The sequence below is a fragment of the Danio rerio genome, chromosome 6 (assembly GCF_049306965.1).
Source record: "Danio rerio strain Tuebingen ecotype United States chromosome 6, GRCz12tu, whole genome shotgun sequence".
NCBI lineage: Eukaryota > Metazoa > Chordata > Actinopteri > Cypriniformes > Danionidae > Danio > Danio rerio.
The window spans coordinates 7,935,486-7,959,359 of record NC_133181.1 but is presented as its reverse complement, the minus strand read 5'-3'; the positions used below and the strand labels follow the sequence as shown (position 1 = coordinate 7,959,359).

The 23,874-nt window shown below is 36.1% G+C and overlaps 1 protein-coding gene and 1 long non-coding RNA gene across 40 annotated transcripts in view; one reads left to right on the top strand and one right to left on the bottom strand.

Moving 5' to 3' along the window:
* Window positions 1–19,448, bottom strand: part of LOC141386180 (uncharacterized) — a 43,196-nt gene extending 23,748 nt beyond the window's left edge. Inside the window, exons 1-2 of the long non-coding RNA XR_012407632.1 lie at window positions 19,402–19,448; window positions 13,282–13,425 (exon numbers count right to left, since the gene is read on the bottom strand). This is a non-coding gene — a long non-coding RNA (uncharacterized lncRNA). The remainder of the gene's footprint in view (window positions 1–13,281; window positions 13,426–19,401) is intronic.
* bin1b (bridging integrator 1b) overlaps window positions 1–23,874 on the top strand; it is a 59,339-nt gene that overhangs the window by 25,615 nt on the left and 9,850 nt on the right. Inside the window, 13 exon segments of one of the 39 annotated variants that reach the window (NM_001327970.2) lie at window positions 908–1,002; window positions 2,672–2,707; window positions 5,238–5,333; window positions 5,981–6,088; window positions 8,381–8,473; window positions 11,752–11,837; window positions 13,908–13,983; window positions 14,085–14,140; window positions 14,251–14,283; window positions 15,338–15,395; window positions 17,289–17,420; window positions 22,744–22,767; window positions 23,378–23,728. In NM_001327970.2, coding sequence (NP_001314899.1) covers window positions 908–1,002; window positions 2,672–2,707; window positions 5,238–5,333; window positions 5,981–6,088; window positions 8,381–8,473; window positions 11,752–11,837; window positions 13,908–13,983; window positions 14,085–14,140; window positions 14,251–14,283; window positions 15,338–15,395; window positions 17,289–17,420; window positions 22,744–22,767; window positions 23,378–23,728 — 1,244 coding nt within the window. 39 annotated transcript variants of the gene reach the window in all.

Sequence of the window (23,874 nt, the reverse complement as noted above, 5' to 3'; positions counted from 1 at the left end):
CTTCATGTTGTCTCAACACAAAATGATTAGTTCATTCATATTCTTTTCACCTCAGTCCTTTTATTAATCGCCACAGCAAAATGAACCGCCAACTTGTCCAGCATATGTTTTACGCAGTGAATGCCCTTCCAGCTGCAACCCATCTCTGGGAAACATCCATACACTCTCATTCGCACACGTACACTATGGACAAATTCACCTGTACCACATGTGTTTGGACTGTGGGGGAATCCGGAGCACCCAGAGGAGACCCCCTCCAACATGGGGAAAACATGTTCAAACCAGCGACCTTCTTGCTGTGAGGCGATCGTGCTACTCACTTCGGCACTGTGCTGCCCACGAAATAATTGTTAATAAAGTTTTTTGTGACAAAAAATTATTGTGTAGAATGCAGCATTTCCTACAGTGCATTTGTTTCATGTCCAATCCACCTAAATTTGCTAAGTTAACTTAATCGATTTGTGTTGGGACAACATGAATGAATTGTGTGGAGCTCTATTTAATCTTGATTAAGTAATCTTGATTCTTAATTGAGAATCATTTACCAGCCCTCATGGGGTTCCAAACCCAAAATCTTTTGTTTTTTTTTCAAAGATCTTTGCTTTTTTTAAATCTTCCCAACCTTCACATTAGCACAGTAGTTCCTATGTTTCACAATTCTTGAATGAAACCACCTCTGGTACAATAGTAGTACACTAAAAAATGCAAAGTAAGCAGATGACCTTCCTCCTCCTATAGCAGACTGTAATATCTACCACTGTGTCCTAATGCAGTGTCTTCCCTCAGCTTCCTGCCCTGAGCCCACAGCAGTTCTCACTTCTCTCAAACACACCAACAGAAAGAAAATACACGCGTGTCAGCTTGAATACGAAAGCATCAGTGCCCGTCTGTCTGTCTGTTTCCACAGCAATGCACGAGTGTTCCAAGCGTCTGCACGACTGTCTGGCAGAAATGTATGACCCTGAGTGGTTTGGCAAAGAGGAGGTGGACTCCATCGCAGAGGTGTGTAAGCATGAGCACAAGCACTCTGTCTGGACTGTGTCACATTAGGGTTTTCAATGCGAAAAGTCTCACAGGAAAGGCAAATTTTAAAGGAGATCTGTTTTTTACTTCATGGAAAAAGGCCCTAGTTTTCACACGAGGTTACCAATCCAGAGAGTAATGACCAATAATGACCAAAATTGTAATGATCAATTTACTGGTGTTTTTTTTTTTATCTTTGGGGTAAATGGTTACTAGAAACAGTTGTTGCTAGCCATATACAGTATAAATCCATGTAATCCATGCTATATGTATATATATATATATATATATGTGTGTGCGTATGTGTTTTATTTTTTCCCCCAATTTCTGTTTAATAGAGGGCAGATTGTTTGACAGCACATTTCTAAACATAATAGTTTTAATAACTAATTTCTAATAACTGATTTGCTTTATCTTTGCCATGATGACAGTAAATAATATTTTACTAGATATTTTTCAAGACACTTCTATACAGCTTAAAGTGACATTTAAAGGCTTAACTAGGTTAATTAGGTTAACTAGGCAGGTTAGGGTAATTAGTCAAGTAATTCTATAACAATGGTTTGTTCTGTTGTTGACTAACGAAAGAAAAATTAGCTTAAAGAGGCTAATAATTTTGTCCAAAAAATGGTTTTTAAAAAATTAAAAACCGCTTTTATTCTAGTCAAAATAAAACAAATAAGACTTTCTCCAGAAGAAAAAATATTATCAGACATACTGTGAAAATTTCCTTGCTCTGTTAAACAAAATTTGGGAAATATTTAAAAAAGAAAAAAATATATATATTGCATGGATTACATGGATTTATACTGTATATGGCTAGCAAAAATTAAAAATTTATTATTTTCATTATTATTAATATTATTAATTTTAAGACATTTGTTTTGCCTCTTGAGATTTGTAATCTCTTTTTCAAGAGTGTCCTAGATACACATTGCACACATTATTTACTTTAAATAAATGCAGCTTTGATGAACACCCCAAACATTTGAAAACAGTAATAGCCTTCACACTTTTAAATCCCATCTTAAGACCCTTCTTTTTAAGCATATGACTATTTTTTTCTATCATTTTATTGTATATTTAAGATGTGTTTGTATTTGTAGCTTCCTCATTCTTCATGTGTTTGAAATGATGTTTAGTAACGTTTTCTGATTTTTTTTTTGGTACACTAAAAAAAGTGTTGCATGCAGAACTGTTGCAAACAATTTATTTGTGTTGAATTTAAACAAACAAATTAAATTTAATAATGTTCAACTTAATTTATTTAAATTTAGCCCAGATAAATAGTTTACAACCACTTAACGTAAAAAAATGAGCAAATCCAAGGAATCATCTTTGAATAATTTTTTTCAGTCTATGTTTGTTATAAGGTGTTGCCATTTATAAATTAAACTAATTATTATTATAGCATATATATTAAATCAAATCCACCATGACTAAATGATTTGACCTGTGCTAACCACATACTCTTCACAATGATCTCATCTCAATCTGTTTTTATCATATCACTATAAAAAACTTTACTTTTATATTTAACCCTGGATGCTGTCCACACGACTGTTTTATTCTGTTCATTCATTCTGTTTTCTACTTGTGTTTGATTCCTTCCTTCCACTCAAACTTGCACATCTCTCCGTGAGTAAAGGAGATGATAGAGAAAGAAATGGATAATAATCTGGAGGTAAACTAAAGACACTTTCAGACTGCAGCTCTAGAGCTAGTGATGTTAGAGTAGTGTGGCTGCAGTCATATCTATTTTAGAGTAGATCTGTACATACATGTTTACACTTTTGCCATCTGTGGTTTGTCGGCGTGTGTGAGAAAGACTGTGTATAAAATTAGGTCTACACGATGTATTGTTTCTTCAGCGATATAGCAATGTGCACATGCGGAATAGGCACATTCGCAAGATCTGCAAAGTAGAATCAGCACTGTAAAAACATGAAAGTTGACTCAACTTAAAATTGCAATGCAACTTTTTGCGCAGCTTTTTTTGAGTTAGCTCAACTTTTAACCCACACTGCAAAGTTTTTGTCTCGTTTCTAATCTAAATATTTAGCAACTCTTAAACCAAGAAGCATTTTAAATTAAATTTGAGAAGAATTTTGCAGTGCAAGTTCTGTAGTTGACTTGATTTAAGTTGAATCGACTCAAAAAAAAGCTGTTGCCTTTCAATTTTAGGATGAGTCAATGTTTTTAATATTTTTTAAAGTGAGGATTATAGTTAAGTAGGAGTTAAAACACATCATTATGGAGTAATTGCAAAGTTTAACCACAAAGTTACCATTTAAAAGCATTTATAGAAAATATATTGTATTAAATAAACACTGTAAAACCCAACAGTCAACTTTATCAAATGAAATAAGTGTAGGTAACTCAAATTTGACTGAAAGTTAATTCTACTGATATGAAAAGAGTTTTGGACTCAGTGTTGAAGCAAATTAATAAAATTAAATACCTCATTACTTCAACTTAAATGGAGCAAGTTTACAGTACTCATACAGGTTAGTTTTTTAACTTGTGGTTTGTAGCAATCGGTTTCCTCAAACGGTTTGTGTTACTTTAATTTTTGGGGTTTTACAGTGTAGAGTATTATGCTACCTGTCTTGTCTTGTCGTCGGCCCCAGTTGTAGGAGCAACAAATGATAGCTTGACGTCTTGTTGATCATTTGGAAAAGTGTCAGAAGGTGGATTTTCCAATGAATCATCAAATACTGCAGAAGACCTATTGGAACCTGCATGACCCAAGATTCTTACAGAAATCACTCAAGTTTGGTAAAGTGAAAATCATGGTTTGGGGTTTCATTCAGTATGGGGGCGTGCGAGAGATCTGCAGAGTGAATGGCAACATCAACAGCCTGAAGAATCACAACATTTCTGCTGCCCGTTAGATTACAAACCCCAAGAGAGGGCAAATTCTTCAGCAGGATAGCGCTCCTTTTCATATTTCAGCCTCCATATCAAAGTTCCTGAAAGCAAAGAAGGTCAAGGTGCTCCAGGATTGGCCAGCCCAGTCACCAGACATAAACATTATTGAGCATGTCTGGGGTAAGATGGAGGAGGAGCCATTGAATATGAATCCAAAGAATCTTGATGAACTCTGGGAGTCCTGCAGGAAAGCTTTCTTGACATTCCAGATGACTTTATTAATAATTATTTGAGTAATTGCAGAGTATGGATGTTGTCCAATGTATGGATGCTGTCCTCCAAGCTTATGGGAGTCATACACAATATTAACTCTTTTTCCACTGCACTATGATGACTTTATATTCTATACTGTATATTATTTCTGTTAAGTGGCAAGACTTTTGTTTAAATAAAGTGAGACCTTACTGTCCTGATTCCATTTTATTATGTGAAGCGTTATCTAGAGGCCTTTGCCTTTCATATAAGCCACTTCTGATACCAAATGATCAACTGGAAGTCAAGTTAGTATTTGTTGTTCCTAAAACTTGGATAGGCGACAAGGCTTTTGTCTGGTAGTGTAGTATTTCATTTCGATTTTATTAACTTCAAGAAAGATTGATTGTATACAGTATATATACTATGAAGACGATGCAGGGTTATTTTACATTCAATTATTCAATTTGTGTACATGAACACTGAGATTTCTAAAAAAAAAAACATTGAAGCATTTGTTTCATTTGTAACTTTGCTTTAACTGTATTGATCAATGCTTGTGATTTGGTTTATCATAAGCATGTCATGATTTTGCCAAGTACCATGCGATCCTGGAACATCATTTTTGTTGGAAAATGTAATCCATACCAATTCCCTAACCCTAAACCCAACCATAACTGTAAATTATTCCCAAAATCAGAGGAGAATAATTGATAGATAACAATCATGTAGAAGTGCATAAGCCTAACCGTACGCCTAGACTTAACACAAACTGTAAAAGTGTCCCTTAATTCCGATTGGAATGTTGTTTCAGGATCAACATAGATGTTAATTCAGGAACATGTCCTACTTGGTCAAATCAGGTTGGCTTATGACATTATATGCAGATGTGTCTAATACAGAACCATCCTAATCAATCTAAATAATGGATTATTTCCAAAATGAGCTATTTATTTTATGTGTTAAAGTGTATACTCAATATCGCAATATGTATCGCTGATACAATTAAATATTGCAGTCAGTTTTTCCAATATCATGCAACCCTATAGAATAAATGTTAGTCTATGTGTCTGATCACATTTGTTTTACAGGACACTGACCTCCTGTGGCAAGATTTCCACGAGAAGCTTTTGGACAATGCTGTAATTTCCATGGACGCATACTTGGCTCAGTTTCCAGATATAAAGGTTTGCTTTTTATTGCGATTTGACTCGATAAACTCTCTCAGAACACAGTCCTGTTTTTTACATTAAATGTTTCTCATGTGGATGTAATGAAATTTCCACATTTACAGGAGCTACTGGGTGTTTTTATTGCTCCCACCACCAGCCAAATAACCTGTTGATTGATCATTAGTGTGACACATGAAAACAGAAACACCACTTGTAATAAGGTCGAAAATACTGCTACTTTACTTTCTGCACCTAAAAACTGAAATTTGGGCCTAACCGTGAAATCACATGATTTTTTGCAGCTCCATCAAGGGTTGCGTGCAGAATGTGCTGTTATAGCCTGGAAAGCAATTGTTGTCAGGGCTCTGAGAAAATCACTTTGTTACTTTTGTCCAAAACACATGCGCTATAAGTGAATTGAATAAACTAAACTAGCTGTAGTGTATGTGTGTGTGTGAACAATAGTGTATGGGTGTTTCCTAGAGCGAGCATCCGCTGCGTAAAACATATGCCGGAATAGTTGGTGGTTCATTCCGCTGTGGCGACCTCTGAAAAAGAGACTTAGCCGAAGGAAACTGAACGAATTAATGAATTATCCAAGGAATAACGGACATGTAGAGTATTAGATGGTCATTGTCGTGTCTCTCTGTCTCCCTCTGCAGGCTCGCATTGCAAAGCGTGAAAGGAAGCTGGTGGACTTTGACAGTGCCAGACATCATTTTGCCTCTGTACAAAAAGGCAAGAAAAAGGACGAGGCCAAAATTGCCAAGGTATACCAGATCCTCAGTCAAGCTTTTTGATAAATGGTCTGGCTTTTTGTTCACAAACCTTGTCAGCTAACCAACTTCAAATTCAGCCATTACTTAATATAACACAACCTCATGCTTTTCAAAACGCATAAACTATTCGATGACACTTTAGTTTGTCACAATTCACGCTATTAACTACTGGCTTATTACCTGCCTATTATTAAAGTATTACTGTTTAATAGTAGTTATAAAGTAGGATCTTATTCAGCATCCTTGATACTACGTAAAACCTAATCTTAACTATAAATTACTACCTTACTAACTATCATTACAAAGCTAGTTAGTCATTTATTGTTTACTGGCAGGCAAAACATTACTATTTTCTGCTGTCTGCCAAGTCACAGGCTGAGTAATTTCTCTCTTTTTTTTTTGCCAAAAAGCTAGATACAGTTGAAAACAGAAGTTTACATATACTCTAAAAAAAAAAAAAGGAACATAACCTTTTAAAAAAAATGTCTGATGGTAAATCATACTCAACGTTTACTAACGTTATTTTTTTTTCCTTGGTATTTTTTAAGCTTTGCTTTTAAACTGTATAACTTTGGTCAAATGTTTTGGGTATCCTTCCACAAGCTTCTCACTATAGTTTGAAGGAATTTTGGCCCATTCCTCCTGACAGAATTGGTGTAACTGAGTCTGATTTGCTGGCTGTCTTGCTTGCACAAGCTTTTTCAACTCTGCCCACAAATTTTCTATAGGATTGAGATCAGGGCTTTGTGATGGCCACTCCAAAACATTCACTCTGTTGTCCTTAAAGCAGATTTGAACTAACTTGGCAGTATGCTTAGGGTCATGGTCTGTTTGGAAGACCCATTTATGGCCAAGTTTGAATTTCCTGGCTGATGTCTTGAGATGTTGTTTCAGTATTTCTACATAATGTTCTTTCTTCATGATGCCATCTATGCTGTGAAGTGGACCAGTCCCTCCTGCAGCAAAACAGCCCCACAACATAATGCTGCCGCCCCTATACTTCACAGTTGGGATGGTGTTCCTAGGCTTGTAAGCTTTCCCCTTTGTCCTCCAAATGTAACACTGGTCATTATGGCCAAACAGTTCAATCTTAGTTCCATCAGACCACAGGACATGTCTCCAAAAATTTGTCTTTTCCCCAGTGTAATTTACTGGGAAAAAATACTGTTCTACAGTTGTGCCTCCGATTAACTCAAATGTTGTCAATTAGACAATCAGAAACTTCCAAAACCTTGACATCATCATCTGAGCTTTTTCAGAGGCATAATAATCTTATTGTATATAAACTTGACTTTCAAGAAAAGTTATAACAATTTCTCAAAAAACATCTCTCTCATTATTCTGCATGACAGAAACAAATGTGATAATCCTTACTTACCTAAAAGAGAAAAGGTTTAGTCACATAAATGGTTATGTGCCTTTTTATAGAGTATGTAAACTTCTGCTTTCAACTGTAATTGTTGTGCAATAAGGTTTAGCCTTACTAACCAACAAGAAGACAAACCTGAGCTGTGCTTCTACCGAATTCCTTCAGAGAAGAAACTGCCAGAAAGAATTTTTGCCAAATGGTAGCATCATTGACTCATAACAATCTATGGTACCAATGGCTGAGAGTGCGTTTGCATGCTTTTTACACAGTAGAAACTGGAGGGACATGATCGTGCTAAATGACTGAAAAACGGCTGCTGGTGCAGTGTATGGATCACATGTGCTCACAATTTACAGTTTGTGTTCATATTTTGGTTCTGTTCTGTTGATATGTGAACCAAATATCGAAACCGCTCAAAACAGATGGAAATATGACCGGTTTGTGCTGCATTTGTTTGGAGATCCAAGTGTAGCTGCCATTACGGCCCTTTATTTTTTTTTGCTTTGCCAGGTCTCTGCCTAGGTCACGTGACTGAAAACTATCAATTGAGCTAAAAGTCGTAGTTAGTGCTTTGTTAAGAGCGTGAATTGTAGCTTAAAATAAAGTTTGACAGCTTTCTTGACTTGTGGAACTTGAAAGAAGCTATTTTAAATGTTGAAAAACCAAACAGTTTTGGTTCCCATTAACTTCCATTGGTTTCATCTTGCTGACATGTTTCAATGCACCTACCGTGTTCAGTAGATGTAGGTTAGGAATGACATCAGAGTAAAAATTATGCTCTAACTATGAGCAATATGTGTACTGAAGTGTGTTTTATGTGTATTTGCACAAGCTTCTGTCTTTGCCTGCTGAGATTTGTGTGAACTAACAGCAGAGGTGTGTTTGTCGCTGCTTTTCTCTCTCTGTGCGTCCAGCCTCTGGCTCTGGTGGAAAAGGCTGCTCCTGTTTGGGCTCAGGGAATATTAACAGCACATCAGATCGCTCAAACTAACCTCACACGAAACCAGGTGACTCATCTGTCACTCAGCCTGTAAACTCTCCCCTAACATCCCTTAAACCACACCCCCTTACTCATAGTGCACACCCACTCACACAGCATGGCTTCTTTCCTAGCACTTGTTCCTGTATTACTTTAATACATGTTTGTCAGATATGAATGAAAAGTTTTATTTGTTAAAAGTAACTGTTTAATCGTTTGGGTTTGGTCTGATTATTTTTGAAAGAAGTCTATATTACTCAGCAAGGCTGCTTTTATGTGAACAAATACTTTGTTAGTCAGTAATATTGTGAAAAATATCATTAAAAAAACTGTTTTCTGTGTTTAAAATAAAGTTGGTTGAAAGCAAATTTTTTAGCCCTATGAAATTGTAATTGCGTAGCACAGTGGCTCAGTGGTTAGCACTGTCGCCTCACAGCAAGAATGTCACTGGTTCGAGCCCCGGCTGGGTCCGTTAGCATATCTGTGTGGAGTTTGCATGATCTCCGCGTGTTCATGTGCGTTTCCTCCGGGTGAATTGAATAAACTAAATTTGCTGTAGTGCGAGTGTGATTGTGTGTGCATGGGTGTTTCCCAGTACTGGGTTGCAGCTGGAAAGGGCATTCGCTGCATAAAACATATGCTGGAAAAGTTGGTTGTTCATTTCGCTGTATAAATATATATATATATATATATACAGAGCATTCGGATCACTTCACCTTTTCTACATTTCTTTATGTCTTTATATATATATATTTGTTTATTAAGTTCATTTATTTCCTCAAAACTCTTCACACAATACCCCATAATGACAAGGTGAATTTTCTTTTTTATTATTGTTGCAAATGTATTAAAAATAACAAAAACCTAAAAAATCACATGTACATCATTATTCACAGCCTTTGCTCAATACTTTGTTGATGCACCTTTGGCTGCAATTACAGCTTTACATTTTTTTGGAATATGATGCCACAAGCTTGGCACACTTTTCTTTGGGAATTTTTGTCCATCCCTCTTTGCAGTACCTCTCAAGCTCCATCAGGTTGGATGGGAAGCGACAGTGTACAGTCATTTTCAGATCTCTCCAGAGAAGTCCAATAGGATTTTGGTCTGGGCGCTGGCTGGGCCACTCAAGGGCATTCACTGAGTTGTTGTAAAGCCACTCCATTGATATTTTGGTGTTGTGCTTTAGGTCATTGTCCTGCTGGAAGATGAACTGTCGCCCCAGTCTGAGGTTAAGTGCACTCTGAAGCAGGTTTTTATTCAGGATGTCTCTGTACATTGCTGCATTCATCTTTCCCTCTATCCTGACTAGTCTTCCAGTTCCTGCTGCTGAAAAACATCCCCACAGCATGATGCTGCCACCACCATGCTTCACTGTAGGGATGGTATTAGCCTGGTGATGAGGGGGCTGGTTTTTTCCAAACGTTATGCCTGGCATTCACACCAAAGTGTTTAATTTTAGTCTCATCAGACCAGAGAATTTAGTTTCTTATGGTCTGAGAGTCCTTTAGATGCCTTTTGGAAAATTCGAGGCGGGGAGTGGCTTCCATCTGGCCACTCTACCATACAGGCCTGATTGGTGGATTGCTGCACAGATGGTTGTCCTTCTGTAAGGTTCTCCTCTCTCCGCTGAAGAAAGCTGGAGCTCAAACAGAGTGACCATCAGGTTATTGAACACCTCCCTGACGAAGGCCCATCATTCAGCTTAGATGGCCGGCCAGCTCTAGGAAGAGTCCTGGTGGTTCCAAACATCTTCCACTTATGGATGATGGAGGCCGCTGTGCTCATTGGAACTTTCAGAGCAGCAGAATTTTTTCTGTAACCATCCCCAGCCTTGTGCCTCGAGACAATCCTATCTTGGAAATCTACAGACAATTTCTTTGTCTTCATGCTTGGTTTGTGCTTTGACATGCACTGTCGACCCTGGGACCTTATATAGACAGGTGTATGCCTTTTCGAATCATGTCCAATCCACTGAAATGAACACAGCTAAACTCCAATGAAGCTGCTGAAACATCTCAAGAATGATCAGTGGAAACAGAATGTACCTGAGCTCAATTTAGAGCTTCACGGCAAAGGCTGTGAGAACTGATGTACATGTGATTTTTCAGGTTTTTTTTTTTATTTGAAACAATTTCAAAAACTCTTGTTCCGCTTTGTCGTTATGGGGTATTGTGTGTATTGTGTGAATTTAATACATTTTGGAATAAGGCTGTAACATAAAAAAAAATTGGAAAAAGTGAAGCGCTATGAATACTTTCCAAATGCACTGTATATATAGACTGCTTTAATTCCATCCAAACTAAAGGAAATAAGACTTCATGTAGAGGTAAAACGATTTTAGGAAATACTGTGAAAATTTCTCCTTTAAACATATAAATGATATAGGTTAAACATATTATACATATAAATTAACATGTTAAATCATACAATAATGTAAAATATCAGTTTATATATGAAACCTATTCAGCTAAGATCACTGAATGAATTTATTCTTTGACTAATGTTAATAAGGTAAACTGTATTATTGACATGATTGACTGTTTACATCAATACTTCCCAAAATGGCCTTTTCTACACAAAAGCAATATTTGACTGTTCAAGTTGCAATAAAGCACAACAGTAAAGTAAATTCTTCTCTCGCACACTAAAGCATCTCTGCCTCTTTCTGCACCGTGATTTAATGCTCATATTTTGTCAAATGGTACATCAAATGCAATATTTTCCATCTCCTTTTTCATCTGATTGTAGTTTTTAAACACAGAAAGATGGTTACACATTCGACCATTAAATGCAGCCTTGCTGAATAGATGTATTTATACTCCAAACCTTGATCAATAGTGGATTTAAATATCTACAAAAATCTGAAAAATCTCTTTATGAAATGCAAAAGGAGGTATTTAGCGAACTGTCTAAGAATGGAAAATTAAAAAAAAAAAAAAAAAAAAAAAAATATATATATATATATATATATATTAATGTTGCTTTTTAAAACATTTTTCAAAAATCAGTGTTTGAGGGTTTGATGTTGTGGCACTGTGTTTTAGTTTTATACATGTTTTTTTTATAGTTAGCTGTGTAGATCCTTTTTGGAGTTTGATAGCTTGAAATTCTTCATGGTCTCTCTTTTTGTGTAATACATTATAAAGTAAAGGTTTTGTGTGTGTTTAACTGCAGATTTCAGAGATCAGATCACTCGGTGTATCATTATTTGGCCATAGTCCATTTATGCAGAGATGAACGTGTAACTCTTTGTGTATGCATTTTCATAAATGATAGTGTCTTCAAACTAATGACTGTGTTTAGGCTGAGGAAGACTTGGGCAGAGCTCAGAAAGTGTTTGAGGAGATCAATTATGATCTCCAGGAGGAACTTCCCACCCTGTGGAACAGGTAATAACCAGCTTTTCATCCTGCCTTTCCCAGATCATCTCTCTAATCCATGTGCTGATTTCTGTCTCTTAAAGGAGTAGGATCCTTAAAAATGAACAATCTCAGTGTGTTTTTATTTATTTTTTTCTGTGTGTCTGCGTGGAACATAACAGAAGTATTTTTTGTTGTATTCGTCAATTTTCCTCTATGTACACTGAAAAAATTATTCATTGGATTTACATTTTTTTAAGGTACAGTTGAAACTAGAAGTTTACACACACACTCTAAAAAAAGCAACACAACCATTTTTAGAAAAATGTCTGATGGTAAATCATACTAAACGTTTACTATTTTAGGTCCATTAGGATTACCTAAATGATTTACATTTGCTAAATGCCAGAATAAAGAGAGATTTTTTTATTTTTGAGAATTTTTTAATAATTTCTAGACAGTCAAAAGTTTTCATTTGGTTCATTTCCTTGGTATTTTTTAAATTTTGCTTTTAAACTGTATAACTTTGGTCAAATGTTTTGGGTATCCTTCCACAAGCTTCTCACTATAGTTTGAAGGAATTTTGGCCCATTCCTCCTGACAGAATTGGTGTAACTGAGTCCGATTTGCTGGCTGTCTTGCTCGCACAAGCTTTTTCAACTCTGCCCACAAATTTTCTATAGGATTGAGATCAGGGCTTTATGATGGCCACTCCAAAACATTCACTCTGTTGTCCTTAAAGCAGATTTGAACTAATTTAGCAGTATGCTTATGGTCATGGTCCGTTTGGAAGACCTATTTGTGGCCAAGTTTTATTTTCCTGGCTGATGTCTTGAGATGTTGCTTCAGTATTTCTCCATAAAGTTCTTTCTTCATGATGCCATCTATGCTGTGAAGTGGACCAGTCCCTCCTGCAGCAAAACAGCCCCACAACATAATGCTGCCGCCCCTATACTTCACAGTTAGGATGGTGTTCCTAGGCTTGTAAGCTTTCCCCTTTGTCCTCCAAATGTAACACTGGTCATTATGGCCAAACAGTTCAATCTTAGTTCCATCAGACCACAGGACATGTCTCCAAAAAATTTGTCTTTTTCCCAGTGTAATTTAGCAAATTGTAATCTGGCTTTTTTGATGATTTCTGGCTTGTTGATTTTTCCCATGTTGTCACAAAAGGAAGCAGTGTGTGTTTGAGGTTTTCTTAAATACTATTCTACAGTTGTGCCTCCAATTAACTCAAATGTTGTCAATTAGCCAATCAGAAATTTTCAAAACCTTGACATCATCATCTGAGCTTTTTCAGAGGCAGAACAATCTTATTGTATATAAGCTTGACTTTCAAGTAAAGTTATAACAATTTCTCAAAAATATCTCTCTCATTATTCTGCTATTAAGCATAACAGAAACAAATGTGATAATCCTAATGTAACGGAGGCCAGCTAGTGTGTGCTGTGCAGGTAAACTTCACTCCTCTGACCTCTAAAGGTGCTCTAGCGACAGATGCTAGAGGCCATGGTCTTTAGCCTCCTTGGTAGAGCAACCGACTCCCACGCGGAAGATCTCCAGTTCCATCCCAGCTCGGAGCAGGTTGGGTGGAGTAGTACCAGTGGGGTTACACTAACTTACCGAAAAGAGAAAAAGTTTAGTTGCATTAACATCTGACTTTTTTTAATGGTTATGTGCCTTTTTATACAGTAAATGTAAACTTCTGCTTTCAATCGAAGTGGTAGCAAACAAATTATAAAGACTTATTATAAACAACAAACAAATAAAGTTGAACGTTACTAAATTTAATTTGTATTATACATTGTTTGCAACCAGATACCTTAAATGATTTAGTAAATCATTTAAAAAAAAAGGCAGATATTCACCATTGAAGCCACAAAGAAAGTTTGTAATTGTGATCATTTTTAAGGTGTACTTTGTTGTGATTGAAGACTGCTGTTAATGCTTTGAGGTGGAAAGGATAAAAATGTACACTCAAGTAGAAGTACTGTCGCAAACATGACGTGTTCAATATCTGTCTGAATATCCTTAAATGCTTTAGTGGTCAAACTAGCATGTTTTTTAAGCTTTTACCAAACTACTGTTATCTCTCCGCAGTCGTGTTGGCCTCTATGTTAACACATTCCGGAGTGTGTCTGGCCTGGAGGAAACATTTCACAGGGACATGGGCAAAGTGAGGCCAATAATAAGAGACTTATTATTAACAAGAGATAAATGAGAATATTGTTAGTTACTCTCTCTCTCTCTCTCTCTCTCCTTCTTTCTATCTCACAGCTGAACCAGAATCTGAGTGATATTATGACCAAACTGGAAGAGCAGCGTGTTGCCAAGTAAGCACTTGTATCCTGTCTGCCTGTAAAGACACTTCTGGTTTCCTGTAGTTCAGCACACACGTTTTCCCATGTAAATTAAACCAACCCTTCCCCCAAACATCCCACAGAAAAGGTGTCACGACAGCAAGCACTGGGAAGAGGTACCAGCTCCTGTTTTGTGTGCTTGCATGTGTGTGTTTGTGTGTGGATGCAACATGTATAACTGCTGGTTAACTATGTTTAAACATAATAACTTTCACTGTTATGAGCTATTAGTTACTAGTTAATTACTTCAAGTTATAAAGTTATGGTGACTAATAACCTTGACTTTTTCGAATTTGTTTGTAATGCAATAATGTGCAGCTTTTGGAAACCTGCTTTGAAACAATAACTATTGTGAAACGCTCAATAATCTCGAATTACATCGAACTTGTCTGTGCATATATGCAATCTATAGTTACAAATCTAATAGTCTCGTATAAAAAAGAGAGATTTATTCTGTTTTAAAGGGATAGTTCATGCAAAATTTTAAATTACTCACCCCATAATGTACTCACCCTTGAGGTATCTTCTGTGTATAAGACTTTCTTTCTGTCAGTTAAACACAGTAGAAATAGTTACCTCAAGTATTTTCAAATCTTTATGGGTTTCTGTCTTATGTTAAACACAAAAGAAGATATTTTGAAGAAAGATGAAAACCGGTAACCATTGACTTTCAAATACTATGGAAGTCAATGGTTACAGTTTTCCAGCTTTCTTCAAAATATCTTCTTTTGTGTTCAACAGAACAAAGACAGACGAAAAAGGTTTGGAGCAAGTGTAGGGTGAGTAAATGATGACAGAATTTTCATTTTGGGGTAAACTATCCCTTTAAGAGGTGCTTCTGAAGGTAACAAATAATGTGCTTTTTGAATATGTGCATTAAAAGCATCATATGGGCTCCTAAAAGATACTAACGCTCTGGGAACTCCCTGCAATGTTTTGAGTGTGGTCTGAATCATGTGTTCATGCTGACATGAAAAATAGCTGCGTGACTGGAATGTCTGTGAAATGCTGTAACTGTGTGCATGGTAGTGATTTAAACTAATCTGTCTGCAGAATTAACACTGATCTGTGCTGCCACCTGGTGATTCTTTTCATTCATTACGCTCGCTGACTTGCAGTTAATTTGGGTATTTATTTACAGTAGTGAGTTTTTTATGTGTGTGTTTTCAGTGACGATGCAGCAAACCACAATCAGGAGACGTCAGATGCACCTAAATCTCCATCAAAGGTATTAAATGTTGAGAGTTTGCATGTTTTATGGGCTCTTTATATATATATATATATATATATATATATATATATATATATATATATATATATATATATATATATATATGACTACTCATTGTAATTTTGCTTTTGTGCTTTTATTCATTCTCTTTTTTTCTCATTTGGTTTTTTATTGCAGTTTCCAAATTTACATACAGATGTATTGTAAATAGGGTTTTAGACAATGCACAAAACAACCAAACATCGAAATCCAGAAATTGTATGAATACAAAGAAAAAGCATAAATAAATATGGACGTTACATTAATGATTCAAAGACATTATAAGAAACAATCAAAGCAATACACTTATAACTGTTTTGTATATCATCAAAAAGAAACTGATCAAATTGATTTGTTGTTTTTCATTTACAATTAAATTGTTTACTTTTTTTAACCATATTGTGGCAACCAGTCGACCATTTCCTTTTTATTATTACCTAAACTATGTACATATGAAACTGTGAGGGTGGTACTTTTAGGATCTTAAATGTAAATTATTTATTTGTTTATTTTTAAATAGGTATTGTTCTTCTCATTATCTTTCTTTTATGTTTCAAATGAAATCAAATCAGGCCTTTATTTGTCACACACACTTTCGTATAGTAAAATTGAACCCCCCCCCCCTTCCCGACAGTACACAGACATCACAATTTTTAGGGAAAGACGGGTCACAGGAGGTAGCATTTAGAAAGGGAAGTAGGAGTCAGGCAAAAAAACACCCTCTCACCTTGCTCTTGAATTAAGGCAGGGTGAGAATGGAGAAAAACTGCTCAATCTAGCACAAAAGCACACAGACAAGACACAACATTGCCACAGGGCATGGGAACGGGATATGGATACAGTCCGATTAGGGCGGGCAGCCATCTGGTCCTGCAGCCATGGAGGCGCTGGTCGCAGACCCACCCACTCCTCTCGTAATTTCTTCTTTCAATACAAAAAAATAATACACAAAATAATCTTTCTGACTATACATTCTAGAAATAAATCTGGTCTTAATGGAAGAATATATTCTCCCCATTTTCTCCATGTCTCGTTAAACTCCTCAGTCTGTAAATGACGGTTCTTTGTTAGCCTCTTCATCTTATAGAGTTCATAATTTAGCTTTTATTTATTTTCATTGCAGTTTTAAGTTTAGTACTTCACCTCAAGTATTTTAGTTGATTTTAAAGACATTTTAAGTGTTCATGTTTTAGAAGTTGTTAATCTAATTTAAATTCTGAACATATTCATATATTGATATCTAAATATATCATTCATTCATTTTCTTGTCGGTTTAGTCCCTTTATTAATCCGGGGTCGCCACAGTGAAATGAACCGCCAACTAATCCAGCATGGTTTTACGCAGCGGAAGCCCTTACAGCCGCAACCCATCTCTGGGAAACATACACACACACATACACACTACGGACATATTAGCCTACCCAATTCACCTGTACCGTATGTATTTGGACTGTGGGGGAAATCGGAGCACCCGGAGGAAACCCACGCGAATGCAGGGAGAACATGCAAACTCCACACAGAAACGCCAACTGAGCCGAGGTTCGAACCAGCGACCCACCGACCTTCTTGCTGTGAGGCGACAGCACTACCTACTGCGCCACTGCGTCATCCCTGAATATATCAATATAATGATAATAATTTATTAATCATTCTATTTATAGCTTTATTTCAATTCACAAAATGACTTCATTATTGACAGAAACAACACTTGTCTTGAAAGAGAAACACAGCATGTCTTGAGTCCTGCAGTAGAGTGTGTGTGTGTTTGTGTTGCACATAAATAACCGATCTGGTGTGTTGTGTGTTTTCCTCATGATTGTGTGAATCTGCATGTGTGTGATTGCATGGCAGCCCAGAGAAGTACCGCCGGTCTCTCGACCACCCAGACCGGCTTCATCTCAGGAGGTGAAACCGGACAAGATCATTAACCTGTTTGAGGATGCAGAAGTGTCTGACAGTAACACCACAACACAACCTGAACAGGTCAGAGGTCAAATGACTGCCTCCCATCCTCATTTAAAACACCAACCTTATCCTCATTTTATCTGCATTAATACAGCATGCTTAAAGCGCTCCTATTATATATTTTTAGTACATATGGTGCTATATTTTTTTGTAATGAAGTTATTGTCTCCTAAAAGATAGAAGTGAAACTGAACAGCCTGAAACAAGTCATTAGTTATTCCAGACTTATGGGAATTCCACCACAAACATACGGTTGAAGTCAAAATTCTTAGCCCTCCTGTCATTTTTTTTTTTTTTTTTAATATTTCCCAAATGTTGTTTAACAGAGCAAGCAATCTTTCACAGTATGTCTGATAATATTTTTTCTTCTGGAGAAAGTCTTATTTGTTTTATTTTGGCTAGAATAAAAGCAGCTTTTAATAAAAAAAAAAAAAAAAACATTTTAAGGTCAAAACTATTAGTCCAGTTTATCTTTTTATTAGAATTAAGTTATTAAAACTATTATGTTTAGAAATATTTATATTGAAAAAAAATTGGTAAAAAAAAATATACAGCGGGGCAAATAATTCAGGAGGGCTATCAATTCTGACTTCAATTGTATGTAGTTTTGTAGTAAATTTGTATAATGGTATCCTGTACAACATCTGCTTTCGCCCTCAAACACTGTAGATGTTGCTGAGGCCTGAATAAGTTTGGCTTGTGATATCGACAAGCTGACAGGGCAGTTTTTTTGTGCTGAGAAAGTAAATCCGCTTTGAATGCACTTCCAAATGATGAGAGCTTGTGCCCTAATTGATACAGAATCATTACTGTTTGTATCACTGTGCTTGTAAGTGTTCATGTTCACGGTCTTTGATTTAAAATAAAACAAAAACAAACATGCGCTCTTAACTATAACCATCTGTGAAGCAATGTGCGCTTCAATGCTGGTTCTCTTATGTTTTTTTTTACCAGCGTATTAAATCAATGATGGCTTTTGGCATTTGGCTTTGGGCTGCCATTTAATGAACACTCCTGTGTGTAGTCGACTAATCAAAACTGAGCAAATGGCCATCTGACGAATTAAGCAAAGTATATTCTCAGAAAGGGAGAGAGCAGGTCTTTGAATAGTGTTTTAGACATTGTAAAAATGTAAAAAGCTGATGCTTATACAGTTGAAGTCAGAGTTATTAACCCCCCTGTTTATTTTTTCCTCCAATTTCTGTTTAACGAAGAGAAGAGTTTTTTTTAACACATTTCTAAACATAATAGTTTTAATAACTCATCACTAATAACTGATTTCTTTTATCTTTGCCATGATGACAGCACATAATATTTTACTAGATATTTTTAAAGACACTTCTATACAGCTTAAAGTGACATTTAAAGGCTTAACTAGGTTAATTAGGTTAGGGTAATGAGGCAAGTTATTGTATAGCGATGGTTTGTTCTGTAGACTATCGAAAAAAATTATAGCTAAAAGGAGCTAATAATTTTGTCCTTAAAATGACTTTTAAAAAATTAAAAACTGCTTTTATTCTAGCTGAAATAAAACAAATAAGATTTTCTCCAGAAGAAAAAATATTATCAGACATACTGTGAAAATTTCCTTGCTCCGTTAAACATCATTTGGGAAAAATTTAAAAAAGAAAAAAAAAAATCAAAGCAGGGCTAATAATTCTGACTTAAACTGTATACAGATAATATATTTGATAAGAATGTATAAACAATGTAAAAATGAGTTGCATAAACCAGTTTGAGACAAAATTAGATTGGAAGATTAGACTCCATTAAATTGGACTATTCTCCTTATTTTTTTGGTAATTTATGAGTATGATGCTAATGGTCTAATCTGATTCAATGATCTATGCTAAGCTAAGCTAAAAGTCCTCCGCCGGACACAGAGATTTGAATAGATAAAAAAAAACTGTAAAACTCAGCTGTTTTACTCTAGAAGAGTTGTAAAATGAGCCCATTTTCAAAAAAAGTGGAGTTTTCCTTGAAAGGAAAATGTACATACTATTTACTCGACCTCAAGTGGTTACAAATTTTATGAGATTTTTTAATCTGTTGAACATAAAAGAAGATATTTTGAAAAACCTGTACTGACTTCCTTTAGTAGGTAAAACAAATACTATGCAAGTCAATGGTTACCGGTTTCCAGCTTTCTTTAAAATATCTACTTTTGTGTTCAAGAGAAGAAAGAAAGTAAAAGAGGCTTGGAACAAGTGAAGTGCAAGTAAATAATGACTGAATTTTCAGTTTTTGGGTGAACTATCCCTTTAATAGGGGCACTTCCTGCATTTCCAAGCCATAAAGAGACTGTCATTGTCCTATTATTAACTCCCGTTCTGCTTATTCAACCGAAGGATCAAAGTTTGTCACCATCGCTTTCTCTTTCTGCAAAGCAGTGATTTCACCTAAGCATTGTCACTGTTTTGTACTGTGCACAACAGTGTAATGGTCCAATAGTGAATAGTCTGCTGGATTTAGATCTGGATGCTTTGCAAACAGTCAGCATTGCTCCATTTCATCTGGTGGCTGTCAAACAACAGGATGGCACAGAGTAAAGGTCAGGGTTCAGGGTCAACAAAAATATTCAGCCTTCTAAGATGCATGCACCAGATTGACCTCTTCGGGTTTGATGTGAAATTACATTCCTGCATATTTACCTTATATATACAGGCAAGCCAGAAATGACTCGTACCCCTGACAAATTCTGACTTAAAGTTACTTTTATTTTACCAGCAAGTTTTATTTTTTGACTGCAAATGACACAGGCTTCTCCTAAAAGATAATAGGACAATATACAAGAGGTGTCAATGTGGGAAACAATATTTTTACATGTTTTTATTTACAATTGAACAAAAATGTTAAGTCAGAATTGAAGAATTCAGGCTTGACTGTATATGCATACATACAGTTAAGGTCAGAATTATTATAATAATTTCCAAAAATCAGAATGACCATATTTTATCCATAACCTACTGAAGAGAAAAAATAGTCATTTATATTTACTTTATACTATATAGGTACTATAGTAGCTTATAGTTACTAGTTCTATTAGACTGCAACCCCTGGGGTAATTACATTATATTAAAGACACAGCAATAGCATCAGATGCAGCAGATTGATTTTATAACACCAGGTTAAACTTTCTGGCCCGTTTACAGCACTGACATCCATCTAAAAAACTAAAGAACAGACTTGGGTCTATGGTGTGTGTGCGCTATTGCATGAAAGGTTTCTGTATTTATAACCACTTCAGAAGATATTGGGGGTGGCGAGTCACTGGCATTGTCATTTTGGGGGTTGCGGGTTGAAAAGTTTGGGAACCCCTGGTCTACAGAACAAACCATCGTTATACAGTAACTTGCCTAAAAATATCTAGTCAAATATTATTTACTGTCATCATGGCAAAGATAAAATAGATCAGTTATTAGAAATGAGTTCTTAAAACTATTATGCTTAGAAATGTGTTGAAAAAATGTGCTCTCCGTTAAAAACAAATTGTGGGAAAAATAAACAGAGAGGCTAATAATTCAGGGGGGCTAATAATTCTGACTTTAACTGTATATACACATACAGCTGTCAACATATGACAAAAATGGGTGTTCAATAGATTTTGGACAACTTTGAAAGACTTTAATCCATTTCAAATGTTGACTGCTTTGTATTTATGAGGATTGGAAATGTCTCTATATGGTTTATCTGTTCTGCATGTGTCACTTGCATGTGGTTTATGTTAAACATCTTTTAGATCAGCAGATATTTTTCTATTTATTGTAATACTACTACTACTACTACTACTAAAAGTAATAATAATAATAATAATAATAATAATAATAATAATAATAATACAAATCATAGAAACGCTACAGTTTTTATTTAACCTATTTCCTTAAATAATTTTTTTTTCAGCAATGATGCTATTATTTATTTTCAAAGTAACAGTGGAAGACATTTATAATGTTACAAAAGTTTTCTATTTTAAATAAAGTACTGCCTTTTTGAATGTTTTGTTCATCACAATTCAGGGTACCATGAAAAAAATGTAAAAACTATATACCTATTTTTTCTCATCAAACAGACTGTTGATTTCACTGATTGGTTTCTTAACCAGCAAGTCAGTGAAATAGAGCCATTACTGAAGGATCCTTCATGTGACTCTGGAGTCACATGAACACTGGATCATGTGACACAGTGAGGGCTGAAGTAATGATGATGGAAATTCTGCTTTTAATCACAGGATTAAATTATATATCTATATATAATATCTCCCAATTTACTAAATATGTTCATCTGAAGCTGTTTAATTGTAAATAAACAGTTGAAAATGTCAGTAATATGTTTTATTATTATTTACAGTATAATAGTAGACTACAGTATAACAGTATAATAAATAGTATACACTAGAAAAAGCTGCAAATAAATTAGCAAGCAGTTTAGCATATTCCAAGTAATAGCTATTAAGGTATATATGAAGTAATATATGAAGAAATTGAAACAAGTTATTAAATCTCATTAACCTTTTCCTCACTGTATAATTTAACCATTCAGATTAAAGAGCAACAAATGCATCTCTCATTTAGATTCTTAGTTTGATTACATTAAACAACAGAGTCGTCACTTTAAAAATGCACAGATCTATAATGAAAGCATTCGATTGCTTTCTGTTTATGCCACTAACATCAACGTTTAGATTGTTGTTATTATTATTTCTATATGTCAAACACGCACCTAAAACCCAGAGTGCTCCGCTTACAGAATCTGTTTGGGAAACTGCATGTATTTATCACAATGGAACACGTCTGACAGTCACGCACTGCTACATGAACTGACTGTTTTGAGGATTGCATATGAGTGGTAACTGTGCCTGTAATGAAAAGGAAGAGAATCCCACAGATTCACATTTAAAAGCAAGGGTGGTTTGGCGGTTTGGTTTGCATATAGGGAGGATCGGCTCTTTAATGTTTATTGCCACCCTTCATAGAAAGATTGAAAATACGGGAAAAATACTGAAAAATACCTTTATGGAATGATAGCAGGATAGAACCGTAAAATCTCTGGAAAAACGAGAGGGTTGACGGGTATGCTGGAATAGTTATTATATATTTCTTGTCCTCTTACTCTTGAGTTCCGGTATACACTGTTAGATCTCTGCACCTTTAGCAAATGCTTTCCTCTCATGCCTATTTGCTGCAATAAAACACTCTGAGTGCTGTTTGTCATGAGCATAAGCTCTTGTTATTGCAGTTTATGAGAGCTTTCTGCACACTGTTACACATGGAAATAGATGTACCTTGAACTCTTACTATGAGCCTCATTGAGTCTCTCTTTCATTCTGTGCTGCCTCATGAAGGGGGCTTCGTGGAATTCATGGGAGGTAAGAGTTTGCAAAGGATCACATCTCTCTTGTTATATTCTGGATCATGCACTCAGAAATTTTAGTACGTTTTCAAAGGCAGCATATTCAGCCTGATCTCACGAGGAAACGCAAGTATTTTTACATTTTGTCAGTTTAGTGGCTAATTCATACGAGAATGTACGATTTTAAAAAGGAGGCATGGCACATAACCCCACCCCTAACCCCAACCGTCATTGGGTGATCAGCAAATTGTACTAAACTGTACGAATTAGATCGTACGAATTCATACGAATTAGCCACTAAATCAAAAAGGTACGAATTGAGATTGTGTTGGCATATTGGTACCTCATGTGTACATATTAGTGCCTAAAAAACTTTTTTGGAACTAATATAAACCCTTGAGGTACAAATATGGACTCTTAGGTACAAATGGGCTAATAATTTAGGAGTGATTATAATTCGTACTTCATCTGCAAGTTGTTGATGCCTCTTTTCTTTGTTTTCCTTGATTTATTCCCTTTTCTTTTGAATTATTGGTGCTTCGTCCCTATATTTCCACCCTAAATATTTGTCCATAATCCAAAAAAAAAAAACAATCCCATCTGCCGACCCTTCCTCCCCACCCCAGCCCGCTCACAGCCCCGCCGTCAGTCCCTCTCAGCGGTGGGATTCAGATAACGAAGCCGATGCGCAACCTCACGGTCAGCCGTATGCTGCTCCTGAATGGGATGATGATGTCACTCCTGCTGTCCAGTCGTATGAACCTCCTAGCTGGGACGAACAGGACGGTGCGCCTGCCCAGTCAGGCTGGGATGGTCAAACCGCTGCCCCTGCACAGCCAGACTGGGAGGACGAGCACTGGGATGAGGAAGGGTCCCAGGTAGGGCAAGTGCAGGACACAGAGACTAACTGGGCCAATGATGCGGCCCAGGATTGGGAGGCGGAGTCAGAGCCGCCTCAATGGGAGGAGCTTCAGAGTGTAAGAAGAATAGGAGTCTTGATTAACTGTTAGGATGGTCTAGGAGTAGGTCATGTGGTTTCTGTGTTCGTGTACACGCTTTCTGTGTAAAAAGGTTTGATTGAGAGTTGCTTAGATGTGGTTAATTCTTCTCTCTCTCTTTTTTT